We start from the raw sequence: 12,264 nt of genomic DNA, 5'->3' as shown, positions 1-12,264 counted from the left end.
TTTCAATTGGGGGGGGAGAAGATACCCAACTCAGCCACTAGGAGGCTCCCAACACAACAAAAGATGCAAAGTTGCTGCACATTTATTCCATGTCCTTTATACCCACGTTCAAGTAATGTTCTTTGTCCTCATTACTATGACAATTAACCACAAACTAACTGTATAACTAGTAAATAAAAAAAATGTTAATGAGGGTGTATTGGGAAAAAAAAACGGTACTAGTAAGACAGTCGTTCCACAAATGCGCTTAAGTGTCTTACTAGTAAGGACAAAGTATACTAGTACAGTACGTGGACATATTCAGGATATGTAAAAGCTCAAATTAATTTCCATAGTATGAAAAGTCCAATTGAAATTCTAAAAGTGACTACTTGCTGCTAGCTAACATAAAAATTCCTTCTTGTAGCCAAAACAAGCCAGCATGTGAGCTTTGAAACATTATTATTTTTTTTTTAATCTTGTTCCGAGCATTTCTCGCCAATGTTCCACATTAAATCAGATGATCCGACGAGTCATTTTGTGCTTTTTAAAAGGCACTTGAAATTGTTTGTGAAAAGTCTGTTGTCAAAGCGTTCGTCTGACAATGTCAGGAAAAAATATTCTCTTTGGTGTAGTTTTGTCATCGGCTAAATGCGTGTTGAGTCTTAATTCCTCTGAACAGTCAACGTACGTGTGCTTGGCTTTAAGAATAAATTTTACATCGACCAAAGATGACACGGCTGTGGTGCAAAACTAGTGACTCGCCGCATTTTTGCTGATTTGCCGAACAAGTCACCTATTGCAGTTTTGGCGCCCTTTGATGGCATGTTGGCAAAAAATAAAGTTTGATGAGAGTTTAAGTGCTTTCTGAAGAAAAGCATCCCTTTGCTGCCATCTCGTGTCATCTATAGGCAAACGCAATCCCCTTTGTTGGAGCGTTAATTACTCAGATTTAAAAGGGACCATTAACAACAATCAATATATTGCTTCTCAGTTGTAAATAAAACATGAATGTAAATATGTTGGATCTGTAAATATGTTCAATAAAGAGTTTGCGAGTTTATAACAAAATATCACTACTTTGTCAAAGTTTGTTTCCCTCATTTTGGAAATTGATTTTAAAGTGCCATGCTTGTTTATGTTTAGTGCTGCCATCTGTGGTCAAGCGGCAGAAGTGCATCAAAGACCCAGTCACACTTCAGTCAACGGTTTGATTTTCTTTCTTTTTGTGGAAATATGATACAGTTATATTACAGGTATTCAAATGCCCCAGGAGGGTGGAGATGGTGATGGGAGGGTGTGAACCAAAAGCCTTGGGGGCGGGGGACGGGGGACGACACGAGACACTAAATGCTAAGACAGCAACCCTCAAAAAACTCCCAATAAATAACTCGTAACGAACATTTGAAAACAGATCAACTTCCTCGTCCTTTTAGCAGCAAGTTGGTGAGGGAAAAACAAAACAAACAAACGACACCAACGACATGAGGAGCGCCTAAACACGAACCAGCACGCTAACGCCTCCACCAGGAAGATGAACAGTAAACTCACATGGAAGGTTGTTTTCACTTCCTGTCACATTATTTTTTTTCACTTCCTGCCTCGCTCGCCAAAAATATACGCGCCTGTGACACGCACTTCAATCTTGTGATTTTTCTATTGTCCTCGTTGGGGGTCGTGCCAACACACAAGCATTCACACTCAACACTCGCACCTGTGGACAATTACTTTTCTTCAATTCAACTTGGATTTGAACCCACAAACTCAAAAATGTGTGGCAGACGTGCTAATTGGGTCGGGTTGGGGCCACGTTAGAGTCATGAGATTTTTCAGATGAAAAGGGTCCAATTTTAAATGTATTTTAATTGATTTATTTATTGTATTATTTTCAATTTAAAGTCTAGAATGAAATAATAGTTGTTTTTTACGCGATGTATCGGATCAGGACTTGGCAAGGGCAAATACTCAAAATCAAGTGACTTGGACTCGGGTTCAAACAAGCATTCTGACTCCCATTCACACCAACGGACAGCTTTGTCTTCAATTCATTTAACATGTTGGAGGAGAACACGTAAAACTCCACACAGGAACCCAGATTTGAACCCAGAACCTCAGAACTGAAAGGCAGAAGTGCTAAACCACTACTCCACCGTGTCCACGCCGCTTCATTAATAAAATAGATCCTGGCTAAGATGTCCCCCACGTGGCTGCTTCACATACAAAAAAATCCTCGTTATAAATTACAACTGTCAGTGATGACGACGACGAAGCGAACGGCGCGACCAACAAATGTGTGACGACGCTAAAGCAACGGAGGCGCCGCGTCCCGGGTGCGAGGCGGAGAGTCAACAGTCAAAGTGCATCTCCAACGAGTCGTCAAAGGCCCGGCCGTCGTGGCCCGCCGCCGACAGGAAGGCGGTGGCGACCGGCGAGCCCGTGGCGGCGGCTACGTTGAGCAGGGCGGCGCCGGGGGGGCCGCCGGGCGGGCCCCGGAGGGCGGCGGCGGCGATGCTGGTGAGGTTGATGCCCAGCGTCAGGCGCGTCTGCTCCAGGGCCTTCTCGGGCACGGCGAAGGCCTCCAGCTTCTTCTCGCCGTTCGCCATGTACGAGTTCTGGCAGCCGCGGCAGATGCACTCCTGGCACGCCTGCGACACACACAAAAAAATAACAAATGACATTTTAGATATATTTTGTATGAATTTGATGTATGATTTTGAAGCACTCATTTTCATGCAAGAACGACAAATGAAAAGTTGTGCGCCTCAGGTGTAGTACCACATTGTGCCACAACATGGTTGGCAGCACCGTGCTAAGGAATACTTTCGAAAGTGTTTTAAAACATTGAAATGTGACCAAGCATGTTGATGTAAAATGTAAAAGTACTATCGTCTGACTGAAATCTTGATTTCAAACATGCACGCAGTGAAATCAAAACACATCAAACAAAATGAAATAAAAATGAAAATACTCCTACCCTGCTCTATTTCCTTTTGATCATTATATAACAATGGCTTCATACGAATAAAGTCTGATAAAGCTCCTCACCTTGCGATTGGAGTAGCACGGACAACGCTGCCCCCTGCAGGTGAGCACCGACGGGTTCTGTGTGGCGCGGCCGCACTTGCAGCCTTTCTTCTCCACGGGCTTTTTGTACAGCGGCTTGGAGGGGCTGGGGGGGTGACTGAGCGGGCGAGCGTGAGAGTGGGGGGGCCCGCGGGCCTGCGAGCGGGGTTTGGGGGCCCGGGCCTTGGCCTTCTTGGGGCCCCCGTGGTGCTCCCCCGTCTTTTTGGGCGGCTTGCCGGACCCCAGGGGGCCCTTGCCCACCTTGGGGGGCCCGCCGTTGGGCACGGGCGCCATGTGGAAGTGGGGCGTGGCGGAGGGGAAGTCGTACACGGGGGTGGCGCCCAGGCGAGGGCAGTGGGGGCCGCCGTCAGGCGGGGGTCCCCGCAGGAGGCTGTCGATGGGGAGGGGCCGCACCTTCTCACTGTCGCTTTCCGAGCGGGAGCGTTTGCGGTGGCAGCGAGGGGGTCCTCGGGGGACGGCGGTGGGGGATTGAGGAGGGGGCTGCGGGTGAGGGCGGAAGGGGTGACAGCTGCTCTCCAGGGGGAGGGCGGGGCAGAGAGGCCCGTTGACGGACAGCGGCGTGGGGGGGTCGTCGGGCTCGGTGTCCGTGTCCAGAGTCCGTAGAACTTCCTCCACGCTCAACAGCAGCGGCCCCCCGCCATGCTTGAACTCGTCGCCGAAGCAGGACACGTCGCAAAGGCCCGCCCCGCCCACCGCCGGCATCTCCTCGCAAAAGTCCTCCTGCTTGACGAGCGCTCGGCCCGAGTCCAGCGAGGCGGCTAGTCCGTTACAATCGTGCAGCCCGTTGACGCCGACCGCCTCGTCGTCCTCCTCGTCGACCTCGTCGGGATGCGGCGCGTCCTCCGCCGGCGCTTCCGCTTCGACGGCGTCGGGCTCGGGTTCAAGCTCATTCTCGGCCAGCCGGAGGCCCTCGTTGAGGACGGCCTGGAGGTCGGGCGAGTCGGCGGCGGCGGCGGCGATGTGCGCGGCGAGCGGCGAGTGCGTGATGTACAGGCACAGCTTGCGATAGCAGCGCACCAGCAGGGACAGCTGCCGGTTCTCCTGGAAACGCGAGTAGTCCTTGCACCAGCTGCACGACGGCTTCAGCTGCATCCGTTGACCTTTGCACCCGCGGCACACGTAATGCTGACACGACGAGTCGGTGGGCGCCATGGGGTCCTGCAGCAGGTTGCCTGCGCCGCAAGATGCAGGACAGAAAATGACAGAAAACACAATTACTAGAGATAAAAAATATTGGTGTCAAAAATGTCCTAAAGCATATGTTGAATGAATTATTTATTTGATTTGTGCAAAAAAATAAATAAAAAAATCTTAAGACAGGACATTTTTGTGTTAAAATTCCAACAAAAAATTTAGGGATACCTTAAAAAGTAAAAACAACAACAACTATTGTTTTTGAAAGTAAATCAATGTATCTTTATTTGACTTCCAAATAACAACAAAAGATGCTGAGACTTTCCAGGGTCAGGTTCAATAAACATTTAAATAGTTCCTACATCTTTAAGACATTTAACAGTTTTAAATCGTATATCTTTCATCGGCTGTCAGATTCTGAAAGAAGGCCAATGGTCATAAAAACGCCGAGTTGTGGCGCCGATAATCGGTCTATCTCCGGAACACACATTTGTTTGTTTCCTGACCAAGCTTGCTTATTTATTTACTCAGTGTTCCCTTTTGAAATTCATTTAAATGTCGTTAATCCCTTCCAGCCACAAGAAAAAAAAAGTTTATTTGGAAACTATCCGCCATTATTATGCTCAGATGAAAGCCCAGTCTAACATAAAAGTAGTGCCTTGGCACCAACTAGTGGCCTCTTGTCATCTCGTGGCATTATGGGGTGTTACTTAGTAACTATGTTGAAGTGAATTATTGACCGTTGTGTCGAGCTTTGCCGTCATCCATAGGCAACCTTTTGAAGTATAAGTAGACAATTTGATGTCTATTAGCAAAGAGGAAAACAAATTCAAACGATTAATCCGATTTTTTTCCCAACGCAAATTGCAATAAATCCACTGCATGTGTGACAACTCAGCATAACCCAAAACCGTCTTCTCCTCACTAACCAAAATCTTTCCAAATTGCGTCTCGTCTTATCAATGCCTCCTTCTCGCCCGCCTCCTTTTCTTTTTGGTGTCGCTTTCCTGGGTTGGCATTATGTCGGGAATTGATGAACTTTTCCTCCTTCCTGCCCCCTCACAGCTGCCCTCAAGTGTGTTTATTTATATTCGGCGGCCACAAGCGCTCTTTGAGCGCCGCTTCCTTAGCAACGCTGGCCGCTGAGGTCTGCAGCTGCAGACAGGAAAAAGGATGAAGGCCCATTGATGAGGGCGACCGCTCCTTGTATGGGTCATATTGATCATTCATTCACAATGAGGAGGCTAAATATGAACGACAGCGGGGAAGGGGTCTAATGATAACATCCATATATTCATTTTTTATGCAATGTGCACCCATTATAGCACAGATTTTAAATACTTGTTTGTTTTTAAGATTTTTTTTACAGTGTGAAGGATGTTATCCTAATTCTTGACAGTGAGAACAGGTGCAAAGATGTTTTTTTTATTTTTATAAGTGTAGATTAAAAACTTTTTTTTTTTTGAAAATTATATGTTTTTAAGAATTTTTTACAGTGTGAAGGATGTTATCCTAATTCTTGACAGTGAGAACAGGTGCAAAGATGTTTATTTTTATTTTTATAAGTGTAGATTAAAAACTCTTTTTTAGAAAATTATATGGTCTCCATCTATATCATGTTCCTGGAACATATGCCCAAAATAAACAACAAGTGATTACAGTTCAACTAGTCTTCAATGGCCATTTTAAAGTCTTCAATGTATAGAAAGTTTTTTTTCTCTCTCAAGGCAGACATGACAACATGCAAGAAAAAATAAAACACAACCAGTACTATGATGTATGGCTTTACATTTACCTGAGCAGCTATTTTTGTATGTTTTTTTAACCATTAAAAATGAATTGTGCTTAAGTCCCACAGAATTCCAAAGGAGAGTGCACAAGAGCACAAAGGGGGTGTGTCGTGATGCTGTAAGATGCGTTCACTACCCCTGGAAAAAAAACGGAATCACGTGCCACCAAGAGGAATATGTCATCATTTTTTCCTCACGATTGAATTGCTGACGTGCAAAACATGTTGAAAACAATAATTTTTTTGACGACGGTAATAAATATTAAACTCATGACGTTATCTGCAAGATGGCAAAATTTCAATGAATATCAAATAGCGGAAGTTATACGTCAGAGCCTGGACACACTACGTGATTCAAAGTAATATAATGAGCGACGACGTTACATTGCGACTCAATTGTGAATGATGACATTTGGTTCTTCCGACAGCACTTGAACGCGGCATCATCCAAAACGCTCGCATGGCTGCTGACAACAAGCACGCAAAGCACACCAGTCAGTCCGTCAGTGATGAAAACAAAACACATTTGAAAACCTTCGTGCATGCGTTTGGACGCGATTGTAGCGCTCGGTCGGTCACTGACTCACCGCAGACCAAGCAGGACACGGACTGCCGGAAGAAGGGCAGCAGCTTGCACAGTTCGGCCAGGGCGCGGGGGTCTCGGGGGTCGCACTGCAGCACCGAGCGGCTCGCCGACACGTAGAGCGACGTCGCGTTCACCGGGTTCATCGCAGCGGCCTGACCCGGCGAGCCGGTCCGCTCGGTTCCGAAACTCCGATGCGTTCAAAGCAGCAACAAAGTGTCCGGGAAACACAAACACGACACGCGCTGAATGGACTCTGGGGGCTCTGACGACAACATAGAGGGTCCGGGTCTTAATCGCGTTTTCCTCAGTCCCATCCCGTATCCATCCTCGGTGCAGAATTGTTCACAAGTGGGTCCTGGTTCGGTGGAGCATAGTGTGCGGACGGGAGTCCGAACGTCGCTTCAGAGCCGCTCGGCCGGGGCTCTCACACGGGGGCTTTGGTGAAAAAAATGACCCGGTTTGCTGCGGGTGCCCCGCGATACTTCCATAGTCGGAGTGCGTGCCGGTCTCGGTTTGAAAAGCGGCCGTCGTGCCGGTGTCATGTAAGGCGGTCTGGGTACCGGACCGGTCGGCTTCCGCGTCTTGTTATTGTTCGCCGAGATTCATGGCGGCGCACAACAAACCAGAAGGCCGCGGCGTCGCCAACAAGCTTTCCTTCGGCAGTAGGAGCACCGCCTGGCCGCCGACGAGCTAGCAGTTGCCCCCGGTTAGAGTTAGGGTCCGTCAAGGAAGAATTTCGCGGCTCCTCCGGTTCGGTTGGGGCCGAAAAAAGTGCGAGCAGCGGAAGCCTCGGGCTCTCGTGACCGCGCTAGCCGCCTGCGCTACACCAGAAAGCGGGCTGGAGGAGCAGGCCGCCGGGGCTCCGCACGGTTGTCAGCGGGGCTCAATTCTTCCCGTCGTTCCCCTCGGTGGGCTTGAGGCGTCCTGAAGGAAGTTTGGAGCCCAGATAAAATCCTCTCAGAGCCTCGGTGGAGCCAGCGGCGAAGAAAACGGGATTTTTAGTCCGTGTTTGTGTTGGATGCTACAGCTAGCAGCGGCGTATTCCTCATACCGCCCGTCTCCTTTCCCACACACGTCCACATGGGGGTGCTGTGGTGCAAATCTCGCGAGGACGGTTGTGACGTACGATGACGTCACGAAGTTGTATGAATGAAAATTCTCTGATAGATAAAACAAAAAAAAATCTCTGATAAAGATTTATTTTTTAATCTCTGATAAAGATATGAAGTTTCTTAAAAAATATATTTAAAATGTTTTTTTTACCACGGAAATTAATTGAGTCTATCAGCCCTTTTCTTTTTATTCTTCTTTGTATCTTTTTGATATTGCAAGTTAACTCCCGTTACTACCTCATAGAACGGGAATAGCTACCTTTATTATTTTTACCATGTAACATTTTAAAGAAGTTTGAAATGAAAAATAAATCTCATATAAAGACAAAGTTGTGATATTTGCAGAAGTCATAAGTATATTTTGAGCCAGTGATGACTTGAATAGGGTAACCACATTTGGTCATTTTGCAATTTTATGGCTTCAATAAAACCTTGATTTATATGGCATATACTTTATTTATTTGACAGATATGTGGTTTACCTCAAATTTAGCTATTCTAGCCAGTATTAATATTTTGGCACAAACCGAGTTAGCACATAGTCAGATATTATCAATACACTCATCAGAAGACAGTGAAAAGCAATTAGCATGTTTGCCTCACAGTGCGGGTTGTTGGTTCGAATCCTGGCTCCCCTACAACCTTATTGAGGATAATAGAAAATGGACAGATGATTGTAATACTCCTGTTAATATTTAGGACACAGCTTCCTTCCTTGGCCGTGACTAATTCCTATTTTTGGGGTGTTTTCAGCAATGTTTTTATGATCATTATGACCCGTGATTCCCCCTGAGTCACACACGGTACTAAAATAAACATTTCAGCATATATGGGCACGATGATGCCAAACTCCGGCAGCTTCCGAGCCTCTTTCTGACTGCCAATTGATATTTTCCATTTTCACACACATGTGCACGCTGCACATGCTTCCTATTTTGCCGCGTGCCATCGCAGTACATAAGGATGACACGCGTCAGGCTTCCATCACATCCAGTAGTCCATCTTGGTGGCGTTCGACGATGTGGACCACTCTCGAGACCAGATGTTGGATTTTCCTCCTTACCCTGGGACTTGTGCTGATACAAGGTACATCTGTCACACAAACCGGCAATGGCAGGTTGGACCTTTCTGTTGATCTAAAAATATCAGATGCACAGGCTAAATTCTAATATTTGCTCAATTAAACTAATTTCGTTTTTTTTCCCCCAACAGCAGGCTATTCTCTTTATTTGTTCTTGTCCAATCAGATTCCAGCCTGTGTTGCCATGTCAAGCTAATCTGCCCCCGGATCTTTCGGAATTAAAAGTAGCGCTAACCCATGTAACTTAAAACTATTATTAGCAATGTGCTAGCAACTGTTTCTTTAACCAATCCGAGTTCAAATTCATCCTCACAGGCCTTTGATGACATCAGAATTTTTCTGTTACCTGATTGGTTGTTCGGCGCAAAACGTTGCAGCCAAGTTTGACAAGGAAAATCAATTTTTAGGGAGCTACACACATTAACACGCGTAATAGTTAGCATCTCTGTTGAGATGCTGAATGGTCGGTCGGAGCCTCTGATTGGTTCGTCAAGTTTGACAAGCAAAACACATCTGTAACCGTCTGTACATTTAATAATCAGCCTCTTTGGTAATTTGATGCATTTTTTTTCAGTCATGTTATTGAATAAATTGATGGCGCATTGCTCCAGATGATGAATGAGGCCGTTATGTGCCGCGATACCGCATTTTTGTAAGCCAAGGAACCAAATGCAAGGCCCACACTCTCAAAGGAGAACTGTTGAACCAACTTATGACTAAAAAGAGAATTTTAGACCATCCTTTTTTAGAGTGCAACACTGCAGATGTATAAATTTTTTTTTGCAGTGGAATCCAACGTTCCGGACGTGCGACTGTCATGCTGCGGCAGCGTCGGCTACAGGAGGCTTCCCAGAATCAAGCGGTGCTTTGAGCAAAAACCACGGGAGGACTGCAAGCAGCACGCCTTCCTGTAAGCTACACACACAAACAAAAACACAAACGCAACATCGCAGGAGGCGTCTTTTGATCAGGATCGTCCCTGGAACTCAGCGTGGGTGTTCCCAAATTCACCCCTGAAGCAATAATTGAACTCTTTTGTAGCATCGTAACCAAGAGTGGCAAACAGTGGTGCGTCAGTCCTGCGGCCAAGTGGCTCAAAGACAAGATGGACAAGGTGAGCGCGTTTCAACACTACTCGCATACTCTGCTGCCACCTTCTGGCCGTTTTTGTAATAACTACCATTGCTTTAGAAGCTTCTGTTAACTCTTGCATAAAAAAAATGTATACATACGTTTTGAGGAATGAAGGACAAAGTATTAAAAAACTTATTTACATGTTTTTGGGTTTGAATGAGTTTTAATATCAATTGGAACAGCTGGGGCCCCAATATCGACTCCTGTGGGACACCAGAAGTATCTTTGTATTGGTAAAGAATGTTGTTGTTTTTTTTTTAAATCATGGGTTGCAAAACATGCCGTCGTAGGCTTGAGGTAGAAAAGGGCTTGAGAAACAAAATCAAACAAAAGTCGTCCAGATGGAATCGGAACTTGTTGAGTCTCTCAATCTGTTGATTAGTCACTTTTTGCACTCGCCCAGCGGTTTCCGCCCTCCACTCGTCTCAACTATTTCAGGCTCTCCTGACGACTGACTCATTGCCAGATTGCCAAGATTCGCTAACGACCGTCCGTTTTCCAACCCTCCTCGCCCGTGACCTTTCTGCCTCATCACCAACCACGACTTTGGCCTTTTTGCTTGTCAGCCGTGACTGGCGATTTGTTGCAGCGGAAGCCAAGTGTGAGTTTCCAGCTCGCTTTTATAAAATGGCATCCAAAAATCAACATCATGTAGGCTTGAAAATTGATGTTGATTTTGAAAATACTCTTAGTTGAAAAAATGGCTCCCTGTTTTTTTTCTCTCCATAAGACACCACAGAGCCACCCACAATGAGACCAAAAAAACCTCCATCTTGTTTTCACTCAAGTGCCATCTTAACTTGAATAGCGAAAGGAAAATCATGTTGCATCCAAATCGATGTTTACGATTGACCACAATGAAGCTGAAGTATGTTTGACTGCTAAAAGTCACTTTTTCACGCAGCAATGAAATGTCTTCCAAGGGCACAATCTGGATTGAATGTGAACTGAATTAAAAGGATCCTCCCGCCATAAAAAGTGCAGTCAGGAACAGTCTGCTAACGTAACGTCTTATCTTCTAAAAACGGTCACAGTGTTTTATGGAATAAAGTGAGTGCCAGTAAAACTGCGCCGCATGTGCTCCTTTTCCCACATGTAAAGAGTTCAAAGGCAGTTTTTGTATGTTCGGAGGAGGATGAAGACGGGCTGCCCAAAGTGGTTGTGACATCTCAAGTGACAGTCGGAATGTTACGAGCACAAAAAGAAGAAGGACGTTCCCACCGCGCGTTAAAAGGAAACCGAGAATCTTGCGTCAACGCTTCCTCACACGCAAACAAAATCAGCTCTCGTTACCATCAAAGCAAATCATTTCACAAAAGTCTCATTGCCTAACATCTCATATGGAACGTCATAGTCAATTAATTAATTAAATGTAAATGACTACTACTAGTACTATTCTACGTATAGTGACCCTAACCTCATTGTGCAATTGTAAACCTTTAAATAACTTCAATGTCTCTTCCATGGAAGAACGCTGAAGGCGTGTCATTCTACATTTGGGCTCTCCTGTAAAACAACCCAAAATAAATCTGCGCTACAGAAAAGTTTATAAAAAATAGTTCACTAAATGTGCAATTGTGCTAATTTGCCACACCTTCTGTTTATCTTCCATTTAGAACAAGTTGAAGTGTCCTCCGGATATGTCCATGTGGAACACCAACTGATCACGTCCCACCAGAGTTCTCGTGACAATTTCTATTTATTGCTTTTCTACAAGAATATTACTTTTGTCAAAAAGAGTTTGTTTTGTATATTGGTTCGTATTTAAAGTAACAAAAATAAATGATGACTGGATATTTGACTGCATGAGCTCATTGCTGCTGTTCCTAAGTATAGTGCTGCTATTGTCCACCGGGTGTCGCCAAAAACGAGCGAGGATGTGAAACTGCAGACAATCCAGGGCACTAGTGTTTACGACACTGAATTACTTTTTTTTTTTTTCTCTCTCTCGGCGCTACCACCGCCTTTTGTTGACATCAAGGATATCGAACACACACTCAATCAAATTTATGCCAAGAATATAAACAAATACAGAATGAGGATGTGAAAAATCCTGGAAATTATTTTGGACTTTATAGTGTGGTCCCATGAGCAAGCTGTTATTGTTTCTTGATCCAAAAAAAAAAAAGAAATAATGACAATCCATGAGAAATAGAATAGGTGACATGAACAATAGGATTGTAAACACTTTAAACATGATCAGTGATGAGGGTTGCTGTTACCTCATCCTAGTACTTACTGTAGGCCTATAATACGATCCAGCTCACACGCGCACACGCACGCACGCGCGCACACACTTGGTGATGACACCGACTCGCACGCATCCTTCCTGTTTGTGCGAAAGAGGGAGAACACACGCATGCGGA

At 45.3% G+C, this 12,264-nt stretch overlaps 2 protein-coding genes across 2 annotated transcripts; one reads left to right on the top strand and one right to left on the bottom strand.

The window, feature by feature from the left end:
- Positions 1–1,181: 1,181 nt before the first annotated feature.
- Positions 1,182–6,715, bottom strand: msl2b (MSL complex subunit 2b). The gene is made up of 3 exons (XM_077554222.1): positions 6,574–6,715; positions 3,025–4,235; positions 1,182–2,624 (listed from the first exon to the last, which is right to left on the bottom strand). Exons 1-3 carry the CDS (start codon positions 6,713–6,715, stop codon positions 2,325–2,327), a joined length of 1,653 nt encoding a protein of 550 aa, XP_077410348.1. The 3' UTR covers positions 1,182–2,324.
- A 912-nt stretch (positions 6,716–7,627) lies between these two features.
- On the top strand, positions 7,628–11,646 carry LOC144040224 (uncharacterized). The gene is made up of 4 exons (XM_077554225.1): positions 7,628–8,769; positions 9,551–9,674; positions 9,806–9,878; positions 11,515–11,646. The coding sequence occupies exons 1-4, from the start codon at positions 8,592–8,594 to the stop codon at positions 11,560–11,562; spliced, it is 423 nt and encodes a 140-aa protein (XP_077410351.1). The 5' UTR covers positions 7,628–8,591; the 3' UTR covers positions 11,563–11,646.
- The last annotated feature ends 618 nt before the right edge of the window (positions 11,647–12,264 follow it).

The sequence above is a fragment of the Vanacampus margaritifer genome, chromosome 20, assembly GCF_051991255.1.
Source record: "Vanacampus margaritifer isolate UIUO_Vmar chromosome 20, RoL_Vmar_1.0, whole genome shotgun sequence".
NCBI lineage: Eukaryota > Metazoa > Chordata > Actinopteri > Syngnathiformes > Syngnathidae > Vanacampus > Vanacampus margaritifer.
The sequence above is the reverse complement of the archived record's forward strand: the minus strand, read 5'-3'. Positions and strand labels throughout refer to the sequence as shown.